A 22272-nucleotide genomic window follows, 5' to 3' on the forward strand; every position below is an offset into this window, starting at 1 on the left:
TGCGTGTGTGCGTGTGTGTGTGTGTGTGTGTGTGTGTGCGTGTGTGTGTGTATGCATGCTCTGCTTCTAGTGTCCTCCCTGCTCCATGCAATTCTAATATCCAGAACCTGGATGCTAAAAAGTGTGGTCCTGCAGCTTCAGCATCCCAAGGGCTTGTTAGAAATGCAGAGTCTCAAGTCTGTCCCAGACCTACTGAATCAGAATCTTCATTTTAATAAGACACCTGGTAATTGTACTGCCACTACATTTTTATAAGGAAACTTAAAATTCAAGAAGTCTTGCCCTAAGACCCCATTGCTTCCAGAAACCCTCTTCAACACTCTGAAAAAACAGTAGCTCCTGCCTTCCACCATCGAAGGGCAGATGCACCTCCTTGGTCCTCTCAACATTTTGCTTATTTCACTTATTATAGAGTATCTTGCATATGCTTATCTGTTTATAAGTCTGTCTTTGGTCCTAGGCAGAGGCTCCCCACAGAATGTAGACCATGCCATCCTTGTGTCCCTTATGTTGTACAAGGTCTGGCATATGGTCAGAGGTTAAAAATGTCATTTGTCACAGCTAATAACTTCTAAAGTCCTTGTGATTTTAAACTTTAATAACTAACTTTAAATAACTATCTTAAATAACAAACTTTAACTTTAATAATTTAAATAAGTTTTAATAACTTTGAAGAATAACTAAAAGTTTTAATAAGTTTAATAACCAAAACTGTAATCACTGATTTTAATAACTAATTCAGATACCTGTGAGCTACACTTAAAGTATTACAATTTAAGTTAATCATGTTACACATCCGAATCCAGATATTTTGAATGTTGCATTTATGTATTAATTTTTTAAATATTTAAAATGCTATAAAAATTTTAAAACATTATAAGATTTATATTTTACAATGGAAATTTTCAATTATTCACAAAAGTAGGAAAGAATAACGAGCCCGCCACCCTGCATCAACAAATGTCCACTTAATGATTCCTTACTATTATGTAATAGTTTATATTCAAATTTCCCTATTTCAAAGATGAATTTTTATAGCTGGGTTTGTAGAAATCAGCTGAATGTTTTACAGCAAACAAAAAAAGCTCTCTTGTTTCTCATGCCTCTGGCCTCAGGCCCAAATCAGCTATGTGAAGAAAATTATATTAGCCTTCAATGCCATTTGCAGGTTCCTCCCCCAACTCACGGCTAGATTATTTACTTTTTAAAACCATACAAAACTTTTATAAAGAACCTATAGGTAAAAGAGAGTAAAGCAAAAGCCGTGCTGAGGTCCAGACAAGCCTGGTCCTCAAAAGCAAGGAAATAAACAGGAAACAGAATGGTGAGGATAATTACTTAACAAAAGAGAAATACACAAAGGATGAATTTTAAGCCAAATGATTTCCCCCTCAATAGCCAAACCAGCTGGACTTAGAGATTTAAAGGTAGGATCTAGAGGGATGGTAAACTTGATGATGTGGGAATTTGCTTTTAAAAATTTGCATTTCTTTTCCCTTCACTATGAACTTGGGGTTCCTGAGAAATATACTAGCAGAAGTGGTTTGAAGAGCAAATCCAATTACCTTGGAGTTGTTCTTTTAACAGTAAGTTCTGATCCATGCTCCACAGGTCAAGAGCACAGTTCAAATTTCTCTTGGCCCCTTTTTTGAGTCATACTTCATTTCTGCCCCCCTGCTTGTTTCAGTTGTGTAACACGCTGAGGGACAGAGATTCCGGTCTCTACACAATGGCCCCACCATTCAACTACATTCTGCTTTGTCCCTTAACATTCATTCCCCCAGCTCCTGCTGGGTCTGTTATATTCAGATATGAACTTTCCAGGAATCTGATCATGTCACTGGCCTTTTTCTTTATGACGAGTTTGATGCTAATCATGAATAGCAGGCTTCACACAGAGGGTTAGTATTATCCATGAAAATTATGACTTCACATCCAGAAATAGGGCAAAACTGGCCTAAAATAGTCAGGCTGCATCTCAGTTGAGTCCACGTGAGGCAATTAATTACCAGGGTCTCTTGCTGCAAATATCACAGTTTTTCTCAACTATGTTAATCAAACCCACTAAATGCACAATGTTCTGCCAGACTCAAGGTTTGAAGCTCAGCTTGATGGGCAGCCCTGGTACCCACAGAGTGAACAGAAGGGTTTTCCAAAATACCAAAGCCAGACACTCTCCCAGCCCCCCAAACTTGGTACACCCCAGTTCTTATTCCCAACTTTTGTAAGTCTCCCTACTGAGATCATTTTAAGGGCAGCTTTAGAAGCTTTGAGAGGGTCACAAAAGGGCCATAAGAAAAGGAAATGACATTTCCTTTTTTGGAATAGTGAGGCACATCCAATAAATAGTATGAATTAGAAGGGTACTAGTGGTTTGTACCATTTTGCCATAATTCTCTCTTCTGGAACTTAGTTTCAGTGGTCACATGAGTCAGCTCCCATCGGCCCAAATTATATTTTTTTAAACGCAAGTTTGAGGATTATCTTTCCAAATAAAAGCACCCAGATTGAAATCCCTTCTTTGCCATTCCTGAGAGAATGACATAGGCTGATACTAAAAGACTATCTTTGTGTAGAACAAATGGACCGAGGAAAATCTGCTTTCCTCTCCCTCTGCCCCTTTCTACTTTACATAACTAGAGCCAAATGAGATGTTTTTCATTTAAAAATTTGATTAAGCAGACTGAGCAAAAGCCTTTTCTTCTGGTCTTTACTGTTTCCTCAATTCTGAGCCTGAATCATGATACACTCAGGTTGGAAGGGTAGTAAAGCTAAGGCCTAACAGCCGGGTAGGGGTGATGTTTGGAAGTTTAACTTATGAAAGGTTAGCACTGTACCTGCAGCACCAGTTTAGGGGCTGCTGTTTCCCCTTGGGGCATTAGATTTAGACTGCTGCAGTGGGCGTGAGTGTCAGGTCCCACGTGGACCTCCATATCACTCTCCATATAGGGCCTCCTGACCTGAAGACTGAGAAAGGTGGCAGGGCATGGAGTAGGTTTAAATAATAAGAAAAAATAACCCTGGTAGAATTAATATGGATGATCGATTCTTTTCTTCAGCTCTAGGAACCAAGAAACCCTGCTCCTTTGCTATATTTAAAAAGATATTACAAACACTACATTAGTAAACTCTTTACAGTACCATGTTTAGTTCTGTATTTTAAATCGTCCCCCTATATTTTCTACCTTGTTTTAAAGTATCTTCCTAAGATCTCCTGCCACATCATATATTCCCTGAGGGTCAGAGTATCTTTCTGCCTTTGCGCCCTGCGTATAATAAACACTAAATATAGGACTGAATGAATAAAACTGTTAGGAAACAGGCCTTGTAGTAAAAGGCTGAAGAAACTCTTTTTTTGGTAGGAGAAAGGGACACGTTGTAAGTTTTCACAATAGAACATCTTTATGCTAATGTGAGGAAAAAGACTATCACAGTGGCTTTGGGAGTGTACTTAATTATTTACTAAATACCATTTTTCAGGGGCCATAGCATGTCAAATACAAATAATAAGTGGTGTTACAACTTAGTTTTACTGTGTAAAGGGGTTCTTCACTCATCCTAAAAAAATTAATTCCCCAAAGTACAGATACATTTTTTTTCTGGCTTCCTACTGAGCTGTTGCCATCTCTACCCATGAAAGAATCAGAATGAGGAAATTAAGTAGGAGTAGACATTCTGGTTGGGCTTATCCATCAAGGAAGTGGGGCACTGAGGGAATCAGGCATTACTATTTCCGAAAAGCCTCAACCCAGGATGGCTTCTCCTTTTACCTGCTTCATGAAATCCACCTGCCTGAACCACCTGCCTTCTGGCAGTGCCCTTCCACTCTGCACTTTTAGTGTTCAGTGCCCTGAAACCTGCAGACGGTATATTCGAGTCTTACTCTGGCAAGCAGGTATCTCGCAGTACTTCCAGTAGACACCGTCTTCGTGCTCTGCCACGTAACACCAGGGGCTTACATCTCCATCTGGGTTTCTGTTGAGGAAAAGGGCACACTAATAACATTGCAATTGTTTTAAGTCATCTGCTTGTTGCTTTTCTGTTTTACCAAAAAGGAACATTTCAGCTTTTGTTATCTCTAATAAGTTATGAAGAAGAAAACATTGATAATTCCTATTCACTCTGACATATACTTCAGAGTTTGAGTGTGGGGAGCAGTGAGCAAAGGTGATTTATGTTTACACAAATTCACTACAGTGTAACCAGGACAAATCATGACAAACAGCATGGCACTTTAAATGTGAATATGGCCATTCCCACAGCTGAGAGCACAGGTGCCCTCAATAATGTGGATAAAAATGTGAATGACGCAAATGGTCAGGATAGCAATTTGGTAATTAGAGTTAAAGCCCTAAAAATATGCAAACCCTCTTGACTTGGCAATTTCTCCTTTAGTACTTTATTCTAAGGAAATCTTAACTTACAAAGACTTTCGCCACAAAGACTTTAGTATTTTCATAATACAAAAAAGTTAGAAAACAACAATTAAGGATTGGTTAAATAAATATTATAGCCATATAAGGGAATGCTAGGTAGCTAGTAAAAATGTGGTATAGGACACATTTATTAATATGGAAGGATATTCACAATGCCTTGTTAGGTTTTATAAAAGGTAGTTCTAAAACATGATGGATGACACAACCCCATTATTTGAAAGATATATCCTTAGAAGGATACACACCAAACTCTTGAAAGTACCATTGCTGGATGATGGAACTACTGATAATTTTAATGTTTTTTTCTTTCCTGATTCTCTTTATTTTCTTATTTCTTCTATAAAGAATGATTGTGTAATTTTTAAACAATACAATAAAATTCATATAACAGATTCCACTAATACGCTTTCACTAGCATCAGGCTGGCCAACTTATGTTTGATAGAAATGGATCCTAGTCCTACCTCAAAATACTACCTTCTCAGAGAATTTTGAAGAAAGCTATGCCAAAGAGTTTTAGTCAGAACATACAATCAATCCTGTAATCTTGGTACCAACTTCTGATATAGCAATATTTTTAAAAGATTTATTTCACATTTCTTAATGACTGGCTTGGAATAAATGCCCTTTAAGGTCTTTTCAACTCAGAGATGCCATGACGATAATGGGCAACACCGCTGAAACGGACCAAAAAATAGCAGGGGTTACTGGACACACAGAAAGTCCTCGCCTCTCTTCACTGCTCTCCAAGCTCCCTTTATTTAGACTCGAACACTGTAAACCTGATGCTCCAGTTAGGCCGGAAATGGGCATAAAGACCCAGCAGCCTGGAGCTCTGGATCAACTCCTATCAGGCCTGAGAGGGATAAGCCTATTGTGTGGCCCAGAAGATAAGCCGCCCTAAAGCACAAAGGGTCCTTTTATTTTGTGTGTCCAAAGGCAGGTGCCAGCCCCAATTCTGCTCTTCCCTGTCTCTCTGCCTTCCCCTCTAATCCAGATATGTCGAGCCCAGAGATGTGTGTTCCCATCACTGGCCATCGCTCAGACATCTCAACTGTGATAGATCTGGAAACATCACACAAGACAAACATGGTGTCAGATATCGGCTGAGAAATCAAAGTAGGAGAACTTGTACAAAGCCCTTCTTTAAACAGTACTTCACTGTCATTTTCCTCCCTCTATTCAGTGTTCCGCTTTGATGTAGTATTTGGTAAAGACCTTAGAAAACAATTGTTTATTACCAATGTCAAAGTATTCTGAAAAGCATCAGAATGGCTTAATAGAGAAGAAGCGAATTCATCTTTGATTTCACTGCAGTGCTAAAAACAAAAGGCCGGGACTCTTTGATAACAATCAACAATTTCAGCCTTTCTTTTCTGAAGTATAAACCGGTAATTCAGGTCTGGTACATTTCATCAAATCAAAGCAGGAAAGGGCTATAGCTGGCCAGGGCTAAGAAGGAAAGAAGGTTGTCCCCGGCTCTCACTGCTGTCTTAATGGATATTTACTAGTCTATTTCTGGGAGTCTATGGGGGAGAACTGGGTGCTAATCAATAAGAAACAAATATTTTTTCATATAAATTTAACCTCACTGGAAATTTCAAATTTACCTTTAAGTCAGACCTAAAAATAGGAGCTTTTCTGAGATGATCTGCTTGATAGAAAGCAACAGAATAACAGAATAAACAGGTAGCCCACTAACAAGAGACACTTTAGAACAAGACTATAACTATGTAAAAACGAAAAATAAACACTGCTTTTTTCTTCCTAAACACTCTTCCCAGCCCCAACTATTACTATGAAAAGAAAAATTAGGGAAAGGAAATAAAGAAAAAAATGGAGTGAGATTAAATTTTAAATTATGCAAAAAAAATTTGAAGAACATGTATAACTAAAAAATAATGCCATACAAATATGGGGGAATGGCCAGTTAGTGCAAATTAGGGCAGAGGGGAAGGAAAGAGCTGAAGATGCAGAGATAAAGATAACAAACTACAGGCCTGGTGACTTCAAGACAACCACAAAAGTCCTAGAGTATTAGCAAAGGTATGTAGGAAGAGCAGAAGGTAAACCGTATGGCCTGTGCAATGCAGGTATAAATATGTTGGCTCACCTGGGTCAACAATGCCATGGCTGAGAATCTAACATACTGGTGGAACCAGGGATACCATGTGTAGCTCAAAGTGAAGCTCAGAGATCATTATTCCCTGTCCCAATGGCTCAAGAGGCTGCCTTTGCACCTGTCCTAATAATAATTAAATTCAACACATTACTGAACTATGAGTCACATAACCAGGATCTTGGATATAAATAGCTAAAACAAAGCTATAACCAAAAATGCTTAGAATTTTTGCTCTAGTCCTTATGGACTGGTGAGTCTTAACTTGTTTCGGATCACTAATAACTGAGAATCTGATCAAAGGCATTGATCATCTCCCTAGAAAAAAACTGCAAGGACATAGTTGAAACATCATGGATCTCAGGTTAAGAGTTCCTGCTAGAGTCAGAAAGGAGGTAAAGAGTAAAGAAACACTTCAGTCTATTGAAAGGAAGAAAACAGCACAAATCTGATGGCTTCAGCTGCTCCCAGAGCAAGGTTATCCTGCGCTGGCAGAAAGTGGGATAATGCAGGGGGCAGCTTTTTTTGTTCAGAAGCAAGGGGAGGTTTGGCCACAGATGGTGCTCTGCTTGCCCACTACATTCACAGCAGCTTAAGAAGTTTTGCTGTCTGTGTGTTGGCCACTGGTGGAAGAGCCAACTAAGAAAACCCTCCCAGAAAGACATGCAAGTGATCGGATAGAAAAGCAGAACTCTGAAAACCAGTATCAAAGCAACTCAAGTTAAAAATAATAGGTTGTGTGTATGTCTGTGTGTGCACACACATGCATACCCACACACACAGGTGCAAGAGAAAGATTTTTAAAATAGTAACAAGAAAATCCTTCTGAGTTGGTTAAAGGGAGACAAAGATGCTTTCCCTAGTTGTGAGCAAGGGCGGAAAGGGTTGGAAGAAGAGACTAGAGATTTTTTTTTTAAGTACAGCATGGCCCCATCTTACCTGCAGTAGTTATGCTCGCCCAGGCCCCCCTCCCCGTTGGGGTACTTCAGAGTGTTGTACGGATGTTGGAAAGTCTCGTTCCAGAACAGACATGGCTTCCCGCCTTGCAGTGCAGTCCAGTTCTGCGTTCCCCTATAATCTGCACCATTGGCTGTGAAACATTCTAGGAAAAAGAAAAGACAGAGCAAACTAATTTTCTGGCAACATCTATACTCTCCTCCCTCTCTGGTTGATGTTTTATTTGTTTTGTTTGGATGAAGCTAGAAACGGATAGTGTCTTGCTAGATCCTGGACACAGCAAAATTAACAATGTAAGGGCTGAGTAAAACTGAAACGGGGCACCCTCCAAATGCTAGGCTAATCTTGGCACTAGCTTGTCTACAGACACTAGAACATTTTCCCTTAAAGTATACAGATCCCGACTAGGATGTAAACAGGAAGTTAAAATGTATTGAAGCCCATGAAGTGAACCAGGAAACCCAAATCTGGGAACAGTTGGTAACAGCCATCCACAAGGAATTCTGGGTGCTTGGAGGGGGTCACTGCTCTCGCCAGTGTCTCTGTGTGGTAACTAGAACCAGGTCACCAGCTGTAACTGAGCTCTCCCCTACAGTCTGAAAGGCTGCACTGACACTTGGATTTAATAAGACCATCGGATACAGCAATGCTTTGGAATCCCAATCATACAAGTCTGGGAATGACTCACATTCCCTGGTAATGAGGAACAGTCCTCCCCATGCTGTTTGAGATAGAGGTGCAACAAAACAGTCAACAGCAGGCAGGAACGGCCAAGTTGGCATTTTCTCTCGCCTCTTTCTGAAATTCCTTCATGCAAGACATGCTGAACATGGTCTCAGGTCCATTTTGTAAAACGACAAAATCCTTGCAGGTGCAACAATGTGCTTTGAAAATCTGTTTCTCAGATTTTGGGGGGATGGGAACTGAGGCTGATAGGATTTCCCCCCACATATTGCATGCATTAAATTCACAGAGGTTCATGAGAAAGCCACAGTACAAAGAACAATTTTTGAAAATTAGCTTAGTTGAAACTGACAGATAGAAGCACTTCAAACACTTCTTTAAGATGTATCACTAGGAACTTGACAACCTGGGGAGTTACACTAACATTCTCAGCTTTACTTCTCTCCTTCTCCCTGCATGCACTGACCTATAAGTTGTGGTATGAAGGACTCTTGTTGCAGTGCATGTGTGTGCTCCAGTCTAAGAATGTACACAACATGAGCACATCTATATTCTGGAAGACATTTCTTTTAATATTTAAGAATCTATCCACAGACCATCTCTCTTTCTGTACCCCCTTTCTCCCACTATCTGGGCCCTGTGTTTTGTCTGGAATAGCACAGTTTTACGGACAGCCAAAATAATCTGGAATTCCAGGCTGCACAGAACAGCCTAGTAATTTATTGTGTTTGATGTGACATTCATGTTACAATATGCGACTCATCATGTACGATGACAACCAAATGCTCTAGCAAGAGTCTGCATAAATAAAAGAGTTCAAGGTAATTGAAGGAGGCAGCTCAGTGTAGCATAAAATACACCAAGAAACAGCCTGGCTTCTCATCCTGGACCTGCTGCTGACCAGCTGTGCGACCTTGGATGAATTACCATCATCCACATTACCAATGCTTACAGAATACTTTACCGTGTGCCAAGTTCTGTTCTAAGTGCTTTACAAATATCAACACCACCAACCCAGTGAGGAGGTCCCTTAATACTGCCATTTTACAGATGACGCAACTGGGGCACTCAACCTATACTGCCTCTAATAGAATGCCCTCAGAATCATCCTTGCTTTCCATAGCCTGTCCCTCACTCCACTTCCCACTCCTTAACAAGCCTTGCTGCTTGCTGACTTTCTTAAAATATATACATGGAAACTACCCTTTCTTCTCCATCTTGGGTGCCACCATTATAGTCCCCTTCATCATCAGGACACACAGTACAGCCTTGTTCAGATCTCAGAGTTTCCACTTTTGTGCTTTTGCAATCCATTCTCTACACAGTGCTCAAAGTTCTCAGGAAGATGTGAGCACTGAAAACAAAACCCAAACCCTTCAACCTTGTCTGCAAAGCCTCCTGATGTGCCCTTGGGCCCTCCTTCCCACCACACCCCAAGCTCTTCCCCTAGTCACTCGCTGTGCTCCAGCCACACTGATCTGTTTTTAATTCTGTAAACACACCACACTATTTCCTGCCAGAAATGCTCTTCCCCTAACACTTGCCATGGCACACTAAATGTTACCTCCTCAGAAAACCCTTTCCCACCATCTCCACTCCTATTTTTCTGCCTTTCATTTGTTTGCTTCACAGCACTTATTATCACTGAGATTATATATGATCTGCTAGAGAGGGAGAGAGAGAAAGAGGAGGGCGGGGAGAGAGAGACTGTGTATGTGGGTGTGTACTAGAGACTTTTCACAACCCCAGGGTTAGAGAGGGACCTGGGAATCTGTTATTTCTAAAAAACTACCTAGGTGATTCGGTTAAGTAGTCAGGTTTAGGAAACACTAGACTAGATGATTCTAAGTACATCAAGCAAATTTTTGCCAATTATTAGGATTTCAATTGCTATGTGTTATTACATCTTTTTCTCCTATGAAAAGTGGTTAAGGAGTTACCCAGGAGCCAGAAGTACAGGCCTTAGCAGTACACAGCAACCTGTAGGGTGGTGGGGTCAGTGTTCCCAGAGGCTCAGATGACTTGATTTGTAACACAAAAGAATGTGGCAGCCATCCACACAAGTGTCAAGTCTCATGAATGGGAATGAGGTGGCATTTGAGACAGGAAATGGGACAGTGCAGGCCTGTTTGCTTGTCTGTTTCTCCCAGACCCAATCTTCTTCTCAGTTACACTAGGGAAACTGAGGCAGTTATGATTACTTTTTGAACAGACTTGCCCAGTACAGGTCAACTGTGGAAAAATGCAAGGAAGACAAACCTGAGTATTCAAGACTAAAGTTATGTACACATCTTGATTTCATCAGGGTACTAGGGTGTGGTACTAGGTAATGAGGACCCTGCCTCCCTTAGTTTCTATTGCTGTGAAACTGACATAAGCTTTGGCTAGATAGGTAAGGAGTGACTTAAACCAATAAAAAATAAAATATCACATGGCCAGCTGTATATTTATGCATTCAATGAAAGCGAATAAGCAAAGGCAATAGATCTAATGTCTACAATATCCATTAATTCATTCAAAAATTATTTATTCAATACTTACTATGTGCCTCACACTGTTCACAGCACTGGGTCTACAGTGATGAACACTGCATTCATGGAGCTTACATGCTAACAGGAGACACGCTCATAATAAACCAATCAAAATTAACATCAGATAGTGAGAAGTGCTATAAGGAAAACTGAAATAAGGGGAGGAAATTGAATGGTGGGGAATCTCTTTTGGATAGTATGAGTCAGGAAAAGCCTGAAAAGGAGGAAATATTTGAGCAAAGATGTAAATGAAGGGAGGAAGCAAACCATGTAAATGATGTGGGAAGAGCGTTAATGGTAGAGGGCACAGCAAATGCAAAACCCCTGCAAGCGGTAATGAGGTTGGCAGGCTTGAAGAACTATAAGGCAGCTGCCCTAATCTGATTGGAGTAGGGCGAGTGCCTGGGACAGGGAGGGTGGGAAACGAAGAGGAGGAGGAGGCAGGCAAGGCCAGGACATGAATTGGATTTTGGCTTTTGTTCTAAATGTGAGAGGAAGCCATTGAAAGGTTTTGAGCAGAGAAATGACATAACCTGACTTATCTTTTAATAGAACTGTCTAGCTGCTGGGTGGATGAAGAACTGTAGAAAGGCAAAAGATGGGCTAGGCAATAGATGGGCTAGGAAGAAGAATGGCCCGGATCAGATAGATTGGTAGCTGAAGGGTGGTGAGAAGTAGCTGGAGTTCAGATGTCTTCTGAAGCTGGGAGTTTGAATACAGGGCCTAAAAGAAAGAGGAATCAGGTACAACAACAGGGATTTGGGACCAAGCAACTGGGTGAGTGGTGACGCCATTAACTATAATGTGGAGGACCCAAGAGGGGCAGAGTATTTTGGGGTAGAATAGAGGATTTGGTTTTGAATTAGTGAAGTTGGCCACACCTTTGAGAAAGATGAATGGAGATACAGGGTAAACAACTTGTTAGATAAGCCTGGAGTTGAGGGAAGAGGCCATTGCTAGAGCTAGAAATGTGGTGATAACAGCATTTATATGTAGAAGGAAGAGGATTACAAGCCTGTGAAGAGAGAAGGCATCTGGGGCTGAGCCCTGGGACCCTCTGACATTTCAGGCTTGGAAAGTGGAAGGCCTGACAATGATGACTGAGAAAGTAACATAAAAAATAAGAAAGTGTGTGTGCCTTGCAAGTCAAGGAAGAAGGTGTTTCAAGAAGGAAGGAATAATGAACTGTAAAACTGAGGAACCTTATTTCCTCCCTGTCCTCTGGCTAGATCCCAATTACTTCACAGAATTCATCTCTGTTTGACCCTATCTCTCCATCCAAATCTTTTGTTTTGGGGATTTAATGAAAATAGCCTTTAAATTAAATATAAGCCTGACAGAAATTTAGTAATAAAATAGAAAAATTCCTTTGTAAAAACTTCCAAGGCTGGCATCAAAGCACTCTGAGGATTAATTATACTTTTCCAAGTTGGTAATTCCTTATCTTTTTCCCCATCGCCAAAGTCCTCCAAAGTATGGCAGATGGCATTTCTTTTAAAAATTGGAGATGCTTGCATCTGGACCACCTTCTTATACCAGACACAAGAATAAACTCAAAATGGATCAAAGACTTAAATATAGGACCCCAAACCATGAAAATTCTAGAAGAAAACATAGGCAGTAAACTCTCTGATAATGCTATTAGTAATTTTTTTTTTCCTGATACATCTCCTAGGACAAGGGAAACAAAAGAAAAAATAAACAAATGGGGCTACATCAAATTAAAAAGCTTTTGCACAGCAAAAGGGGTTAATATCCAACATTTATAAAGAATTCATACAACTCAACAACAACAAAACAATCTAATTAAAAAATGGGCAGAGGACCTGAATAGACATTTCTCCAAAGAAGACATACAGATGGCTAATAGACACATGAAAAGATGCTCAATCATCAGAGAAATACAAATTAAAACCACAATGCAATATCACCTCACACCCGTCAGACTGGCTGGCTATCAATAAATCAAAAAACAAGTGTTGGCAAGGATGTGGAAAAAAGGAAATCCTTGTACACTATTGGTGGGACTGCAAATTTGTACAGTCACTATGGAAAACAGTTCAGAAGTTACTCAAAAAATCAATGATAGAACTACCTTTTGACCCCAGCAATTGCATTTCTGGTATTTAACCAAAGAAAACCAAAAGACTAGTTTGTAAAGATCTATACACTCCTATGTTCACAGCAGCACCATTCACAACAGCCAAGACACAGAAGCACCTAAGTGTCCATCAGTAGATGATTGGATAAAGAAGTTATGGTACATGTATACAATAAAATATTACTCAGCCATTAAAAAAATGTAACCTACCATTGTAATAACATGGATGCACCTAGAGGGTATTATGTTGAGTGAAATAAGTCAGACAGAAAAGGATAAATACCATATGATTTCTTACATGCGAAATCTAAGGAACAAAAGAAATGAACAAACTAAACAAAAAGAGAATCACAGATACAGAGAACAAACTGGTGATTGCCAGAAGCGGAGGAGGTTTGGGGGACTGAGTGAAAAGGTAAAGGAATGAAGTATAAATTAGTAATTCAAAAATAGCCACCGGGATGTAGAGTACAGCACAGGGGATATAGCCAGTAAAAAAAAAAAAACAAAAACAAAAAACAAAAAACAATTTAATTAAAAATCAAAAAATAAAAATTGGAGATGCTAATTTTATTAAAATTCTGAGATAAGGACAATCACATTTAGGGTATACAAATTCTTGGTTGAGAATCTTGAGCAAATGGTTTTGTGCAAACCGACTGTTTTCTGTAGGACTTGCTACTGTATGATGGCCTTTAGGTTATTCTCCGATAAGATCTGAGGGCAAAGACTACATTTGGGTCAAAGCTTCATACTCCTTCATGGCTAATGAAAGCTAGCTCAAATTTTTTCTTATTAAACTGTTGCTATTCATCATGCTTGGAATTTAGAAGTGCTGGTATAAAGAAAAGACTGATAAACTTGATGGCATAAATATTCTAAACTTTGATATCTAGACTTCAAATTCCATAGGATCCCATATACTCACAATGCTGTATGTAAAATTATTTGAAGATTTCTTCAATTAATTTAGATGCACAGCCTGCAGAAGACCTAGAAATATTTCCAAATATATTTTCCACATTACGATTCGCAAAGTCAGTCTATCTAATGATTTAATGGAAAATCTTTTTTATTTTATTTTATTTTATTTTAGTATTAGTTTCAAATGGGCACTCTTTTAACAGTTTATAAATTGCACATACTAGAATAGAGGGTTGCAGCTTATACATAGTCAAGGAACAATGGTTATAGAGCAAAGAGGCCTGGACTCACACTAATATGGCTGACAGCTGAGGTTAGCATCACCTCTCTGCCAAGACAGGAAAGTCATGGTCAAAGAATAACACTGATGAGTGAGAGCTCTCCTCTGCTCTGGCCCTGACTTAGCTGCTCTCTGCTGCCTTTGTGCACAGCATAGCCTTTTTGCAATGCCAAGTATCTTTTATCTCTGAAAAGACTGGGGTTTACTAGATGAGGAGTCCTAATTATTTTAGGTATACACACAGATCTCTTGGAGAATTGGGTAAAGACCTGTCCCTCAGACAAGTATCATATACACAACATTTTACAATTTCAGAAGAGTTCAGGGAGCCCTAGAAGCCCTCCTATGCAGCCCCAAGATCCATTCACTCTAAGTTAAAGGCCCACTGAACAAGTGATGTCTAGATCACAGAACTTTATAGGATTGAGTATTTAATTTCAAGGGTTACAAAGTAGTTTAAATCAAATACTTTTATAAATGGAAAACTTCTAGCAACAATGTGGTATAGTAAGGAAATCATGTGTTAGGAGCTGGAGTCAGACCTCAGCTTTGTGGTTTACAACTATAGGCACTCAGCTAACCTCTCTGAGCCTCAGTTTCTTCGCCTATAATATGGTGGATTAAATTAACCACAGCTAGCAACTGGAAGAATTGGAGGATGTGAAAGTAAAGTGCCTAGCACACCACAGGTACCCATTAAATTATTATTATGTAATTCTAAAGTTTTAAAAGTAATCAAACTATTATAAATTTGAAAGTATTATACCCATCATCACCATATAGTTTATTCTGGTCCACAAAAATAAATAGCTATAAAAGGCAATATAAAATTAGTAGATAGGCATCTCATCTCGCTACAATTCTGCTTAAGGTTGTCAGGCTACCACCAGGATAGAAAAAATATGTATGATTTAAACCTTGTGTTGAACATTAGCATTCAATGAATAAGAGGTAAGGAAAAAAGGTATAATGAAGCAAATAAGGTTTTTCTTCATCAAAATTTCTACTATAAATGTGATGAAACACATCTCTGTTTATACATGCTACTGAAATCACATAATTCAATATTTGTTCTTATTATAAGTGAGGAAAATGTCAAGCTAATAGAGTCTCAGACAATTTAACTCTGCTAGCATGTGCATGTATTGCATTTTTAAAGTTCATCTTTTACACTATAATGAGCTATTCTTTTAAAATAATTAAAACTTGACGTATCTGAGATAACAGTAGGATAATAGCAGATAATCTAAAAGACATTCTATTCCTTAATAAGGTTTATTGAAGTTGAGACTATGTTCTCAATAAAGCTCTATAACCAGGTCATTCCTAATTACACTATTTGTCCAAAACCACACTGTTGAGAAATAGGACATTTTTCTTATATTGGGTCTGGAATATTCCTAGTTTTCTGGTAGAATTGCTAGTTGGTTCTCTGTATGAGTTTGTGAGAGTCACTGTTTTTAATCAATCAAAGTTAAGTCTCTATCCCATACAGGACCACTCAGAATCTCTACTGGTCCTATGTTGGAAGAGTCTGGCTGGTTTTAGCCAGTTTGGAATGGACATAACTAAATATACATTAAATTCAATTATGGCATCTTAAAATAATATAGCAGAAAACATTTTCCAGTGAGAATATCTTCTGTTCTTTTAAAGATGTCTCTGAAATTTGGTAGGTAGGTAGATTATAGAAATATAAGGCTTACGCAGACAAAGCTCCTTTTAATATTTAGAGGACAACGTGACAGTGCTGTCAATGTTTGCACAACACATGTGCAAACATGTGTTCGGTTTCCAGTACAAACTGGTGTCAGGTGGGAACTTGCAGATACATCATCAAAGCCTATGCTCCTGGACAAAATTGGCTTTTGCCCTCAGACATTCAAAAACACTGAAGAAATCCTTATTCCAAATATGTGGAACCCCATAATAGAGAGGCACATGGCCCTGGGAAGGCAGTGGTACCCAACCTTTTCTCACTCCAGCATGGATGAAGCTATGATAAGATACTCTCCTGTCTTTAATCATGGCTCCCCAAGAGCAGTGATTCCCACGATTGTACAGAGGAAGGTTATCAGTTCTAGACTAGAGAGGGGATAGTTTAGGGGGTGAAGGAGTCCTTTATACACATAGTGCATATTGAGAATCATTGGAAAAGGAAATGACACCATTTGAGTAGTTGACACTGTGACACTGATTTGTTAAGTTTGAGCAAATTACCCAGACACTTTGGGCCTCAGTTTCTTCACCTGTGAAATGAGGGTATTTAAGTCAGATTATCTCAATGTCTTTTCAGTCTAAACTCTAATTTCAAGATTCTAACAAAACAGAACTGAGGTTCAAAAGTCTGGGGTCATGTGACTGGAAAGGACTGATGGCTCAAAATCTCTTCCAGGCTTAAAATTCTCTAATTCACTTTCTCTAATGGAAGTGAGAATTCTACAGAAAAAAATAACTCACTTCCCACGTAGGCCCTCCCTCTGAAGAAGCACTTAAGCACTGTTTTTACTTAAAAGAAACTACATCGTCAACAAATAAATTGCAAGGAAAAAAGAAAAAGAGGGGAAATCTATAGGTTAATAGAGACTCAAGAGATACATCACCTAAATGTACCTTGCTTAGATCCTGATTTGAATGGTAAAATAGTGATGAGACAACCAAGGAAATTTGAAAACTGATTATGACTGGATAGTTGATATTAAGGCATTGTTAATTTTTCTAGATGTAATAATGGTAATAGTACTACTGTTACTATGTTTTTGAAAAGAGTTTTTATCATTTCGGGATATATACTGAAATATTTATGGATGAGATGATAGGATATCTTAAATTTGTTACAAAATGATCTAGTTGGGGGAATGAAGGGGGTACAAATGAAATAAAATTGGCCGTGGTAGATAATTATGGAGTTAGGAGATGGATACAAGAGATTTCCTTATACGCTTCTAATTTTGTATATGTTCTAAATTTCCCATAATGAAAATGTTTTAAAGGATTTCTTGAAAATAGTTACTAACATGTTGTTTTACAATTAGTCTACCTTAGTTTATTTTCAAGAACTATAAACAAACTCAATCAGTCATAAATTCAGTCATCTAAAATCAAGATAGACATTCATGTATCATGTTCTTGGAGTACATATTAACAGTTCAAACAACCATAGAACAAGGTGTTCTTTTGCCCAAAGTAGAATTACCACAAAAATAATCACTGCAATTTTTAAGTTACCGGTAGCTTTTTCATTAAAATATCTTTCAGATCTTCCTTTTCATTCAAGAAAATAGTGTCTTTAAAAAGAGTAACAGAAAAAAAGACCGTGCCTCTCAAAGTTATTTTAACTAAAGAATTTATACTTTTTAAAAGGGGACTTGAAGTCTATCTATTTGAATCTCCAGTTTATTCATTTCTATTGACAGATGAAATCTTTAATTGCTAAAAGACTAGTCCAAGAAAAACTGAACCAAAAGTAACTAGAGGTTTAAAATCAGAAGACCCATGAAAACATTTCGGAGAGGGGCCCTTATTGTTATAGGACAATTTGAAAAGTATGTAATTATTGAGGCAGACATGTCCCTGAAGGCAGTGCTGCTTTGGTACCACTCTTTTCCCATCTGGCTCTCATCTTGAATATGCGCCACTCCTACCCTAGTCAGGACCCACTAGGAAACATGTCGTAGTAGTCACTGTGAAGTACATGTTTTTGCCAGGAATAGTCACCATGAATATGCAGTAGTGCTTGAGGAATTTAAATGGATATTATAAACACATACAGTCATCAAACAGAAGACCAAAAGATAGCTTTTGAGAAAGAATGTAGCTCTATAACATATACAGAGAGATTAGGCCAAGCCTCAGTTAAAGAAAGGACTCAGCAGAACCCTAACTAATGAATTTCATTAACCGTGGATTTTATTGCTAATAGCACCAGAACATTTTGTATCTTACTTTGGTGATGGTATCTCTCTTGATATATAATATTTGAGTACAAATAGATCTACTTAGATCTTGAAAAAAAAATTCACACTAGAAAGAGTGTTCACATGAAGAAATGAGAACCACAGATGTTTTAAAGCTTGAAGTCCAGTTCTCTGATGGACAATAACAGTGAATTATAAGTCAACTCTAAAGAAAATAAAAAACTGGACAAAAGATAAAGCACTATTTGAAAGCTCAATAGTTAGCACTATTCTATTCTCCTATAGACACCAGGGGCTCTAAAACAAGTCCCACAGCGTCCGCTGCCACAGCTCTTGTAAGACTTGATCACCTTAAACTGTAATTGCTCAAGAAGCACCTGCCCCTGGTTCCACTAACCTGTGAGTTTCTTGAGCATCTCACTCATATCTGTATATTCAGCTACAGACCACACAGAACGTGCCTGGCAAATGTTTGTTTAATGAGGGAAGCAGGTGGGGTGGGGTATAGGGGGTGGGAAATCCAAAAACCATTATAGACATACTCAGAGTGCCCTGGTTTTCCTCACAAATTTTATGCCTCTAGGCTAGCAATCATGACTTACCTAGCAATGACCTATGAGAAATTCCAGGGAAGTTTACATAAATCAAGCATTTGAAATCAAATACTTGCTATTCAAACCAGGGGAATCTGCTATTTAAAAAAAAAAAAAAAAAACACAAAAAAACCTACAGTGAACAATCACCCCCCTTTGTAATGAACATACATTTTTACATTCCGAGTTTGCTTTGAGAAGGAGACACCTGGCTCAAATCTACAATTTGTCTCACCATCTCCTGAGCAACCCTATTTCACACTGTCTGAAGCTCTCAGTCTTAAAGGAGATTAAATAAACTGATATAATCCAGCTTCTGGACAAGTTTCATCAGTATTTCCTGTGTGCTATTTTAAATTTCAGATGGTAAGAAATTTCCCCAATAATGGAGTTCTGGAGGGCAGCCAGTGCTTCATGGAAGTCAGGCTCTGGCTGCTCGGCTTCCCTTGGTTGATATGAGATTGTCTAATAATACAAGATTTCTTGAGTAGCCTGACAGGTAGACAGCATATCTCTAGAGACAACCTTTAAAGTAAAAATCCTAAGTGGCAACTTTGGAGTCTTCCATGAATTGGCACAATAGATGCTGGACATATAGTAGGCATTTGATAAGCTCTTGTTAGCTGGTCCCAAGATAAAAATATGACTCTATTGACAAGTTTTAGAAGTTCTGGACAGAAAGGCAGTTTGGGGCAGAAGACTCATTGTAGCACTGACTTATAAACAAGAACAAGCAGTGCCATTATTTCTAAACACCCAGAGCAATAAGGGTAGATGATGGCCAACAGTTTGACAGTCAGAGGTTTAAAGTTTCATGTAATGTTTCATGGATCTAGAGTAGGGTTGCCAGATTTAGCATATGAAAACACAAATCATTTTTTAAGATAAGTATTCCCAAACATTGCATGAGACACACATATAAAAAATGATTCATTGTTTATCTGAAATTCAAATTTAACTGAGTGTCCTGTATTTAATCTGGCAATCTTAGTCTAGAGAGAATGGAAACACAGTCAATTACAGAGCTCCTTACACCATTAAGGTTTCTGAAACACTGTTCACAGAAATGCTTAAGGAGCTTAATATGGATAATGAAGAATCAAATCTACTTAAGAGTGAAAAAAAGATGTTGATGAGAGTTCCCTACTCCTGGGCAGCAGTGAAGGGAAGAACAAAAGAATAAAATACAATTAGGACAGAGTTTCTCAGCCTCAGTACTACTGATATTTTGGGGCTGGATAATTCTTTGTGGTGGGGCTGTCTTGTGCATTCTAGGGTGTTTAGCAGTATCCCTGACTGCTACCCTCTAGATACCAAGAGCACATCCCACCCTATCCTGAGTTGTGACAATCAAAAATGTCTCTAGATATTGCAAATGTCCCTCGAAGGCAAAATCTCCAGTTGAAACCACTAAATTAGAAGAAATGGTCAAATAAACAGAAAGTGTCATATCCATTAACCAGTAGTCATATAACAAAAGATTCTTCCTAAGGAGGAAACTTTCCGCTTGCCTTGGGCCCCTTCAAGCCCTAACAAGGATGAGAAGACCTAGTCATTTCAGCTAAAACAATCAGAAGCTCATCTTCCAGAAGCTCTACAGAAGACTCTTTGGTGAGGCCAGCCAAGGAAGCTCTGCATGGCAGTGCACACATCACGGCAAGCAAGGCGTTGCACCCAGCCTTTGAAGACATTTCTTTTAAGTTAACCTCCCTTCCAACTAAACTTTTTCCAAATCTCTTCCTGCCATTTGGAAGTTGAGTGATTCTCAGCTGAAAAGGCCTGTATATACGAGGTGCAGATGGCAGCAGTTACGGCCCTCACCAGATGCTGCAGTCTCTAATTTGATTGAAAGGATATAATTAGACAACAGAAACACTTTAATGAAAGAGCAAAACATGGAGGGAGGGAAGGATTGAAGGCCCTTAACTGATGCCAAAACACCCACCAGTAATAGAAGCTTTGAGTCGGGGGAAAGGGAAGGGGAAAACCCCTTAAAAGGACAGTCCCCATCCTGTTTATTTCCCCATAGAAATAGGAATAGGGATTTTATTATTGTAGATTTCCACTGTATTTTATGTGGGAACAATCTGATTAAAACCAGAAGGGTCTTCGGAAGAACATCAAAGAAAAACAAATATGGCTTCTGTGGTCATTATTAAAAATATTTTTACCAGCCCAATAATTTTCTTTGAAGATGAATTTTTATAGATTGAACAGCAGCAAGTAATTTACATACTGTGATGGCATCGGTTAACAAACCCTAATGGTCTCGAAGAGAATTACTTTGTCCTCATGATTTCATCTAACTTTAGGATATCAAGGAACATGGACAGCCATTTAACATACCTGTTTAGAAGGTATGAAAAACCATGTAGAGTGAGTTGTATATGCTGATCCTGCAACCATTTTGAATCATCTTTAAAAGTTGTCTGTGCTGTTTTCACAATTTGCTAGCCTTCAGACTTTAAGTGTGAGTATACTGTTCTGGTTCTAACCAAGAATCTAACCAAATTGAAAGAAATCCAGCCCTCAAAATCTGAAGTTGCTAATGTGGTGTGACACTCGGGTTTGGAAGCGGCTGCAGCCTCTTCAGCCCACTAGAAGCAAGGCCCTGCCCTTGTGGTAAACTGAACAATAAAAGTTTAATGCTTTGGCTACTTGCCAGGGATTAAATCAGTGGCAAGAAAAACTAGAAGCTGGGCTCAGCAGAGAGGCAGCCCTGTGAGGGTCCTGTTAGAACTGGGAGGGAGAGAGGCAAACTTGTATGTGAGGTGGCCTAAACTCGTGTCTGCCAGGTACTTCCTAGCACCCAGAATCATTCCTCTTCAATCTGGTGCAAGTTCAGGCTAGGGAGATGTTTACCTAGAAAGATTTAAAAAGGGGCGAGAGGGAGACTTCCTTCGAGGAGGAGAACGCAAGTTTCTGTAGGGTGGCTATTTTTTGGGTAATATGAATACCCTTCTGACATTTGTACAATGGCCTCTTCCCTTCCCCTGTTCAGTTTGAATCCAGGATAATATCTCAGAGGTGAGGTCTGATAAAGCACTACCATTTTGACAGGAAGACACTGAGGACAAAAGAGAGAGGGAAAAACAGAGTGACCTTGGGCTGCTCCTCCTAGACTAATACTTGCAGGTTCCAGCTGGATTCTCAAGGTCTAACTGATTATGGAAGGAACGTCAGTCATCGCTCTCACCCATTCAGGGACCGCACAGTGAATTAGCCGGGAACTAACCTGCCAAGAGGCATCAGGGGCTTGAGGAGATCTCACTTCAAAACCTTCATAGGTAGGTTTTTCAAGGGACACATTCACTTCCTCCTCTGTTATCCTTATTCAGGAGGCAAAACCTCAGGCAAAAGCTACAGATCCAAACTTCCGGCCTCACTCAAGTGTTTTGCATTAACTGTTCCACAGTACAAACACAATCATCTTGGTATGTTTAAATGTTTAATTTTGTTTTTTCAAAAATATTTTAATTAAAACAAAATAATCAGCCATGCTAAGCACATTGTTGTTTTTTAAAGGCCACTTTTAAAATGACAATGGGACCAAGGAAATAAAATTCAACTATTTCGGAAAATGATAGAAGTTTGTTTTCTTCCTTTTTTTCCTGGCTCTTTTTCTAATTCTCAGGGCTGGTGCCACCTGCTGCCTGGGCTTTCCTCTGAGAAACAGATCTCTCAACGGTTTGTTCCAAGCAACATCTGCATTGCTGAACAAACCATGGGCC

General features: G+C 39.0%; 1 protein-coding gene across 2 annotated transcripts in view; it reads right to left on the reverse strand.

The window, feature by feature from the left end:
- The window catches only part of KREMEN1 (kringle containing transmembrane protein 1), a 63377-nt gene that overhangs the window by 36953 nt on the left and 4152 nt on the right, over nt 1-22272 (reverse strand). For both annotated transcript variants that reach the window (XM_016164308.2, XM_036221858.1), the window contains exons 2-3: nt 7494-7656; nt 3884-3975 (exon numbers count right to left, since the gene is read on the reverse strand). In XM_016164308.2, coding sequence (XP_016019794.1) covers nt 3884-3975; nt 7494-7656 — 255 coding nt within the window. The remainder of the gene's footprint in view (nt 1-3883; nt 3976-7493; nt 7657-22272) is intronic.

Source organism: Rousettus aegyptiacus, unplaced genomic scaffold (assembly GCF_014176215.1).
Source record: "Rousettus aegyptiacus isolate mRouAeg1 unplaced genomic scaffold, mRouAeg1.p scaffold_m13_p_5, whole genome shotgun sequence".
Taxonomy (NCBI): Eukaryota; Metazoa; Chordata; class Mammalia; order Chiroptera; family Pteropodidae; genus Rousettus; species Rousettus aegyptiacus.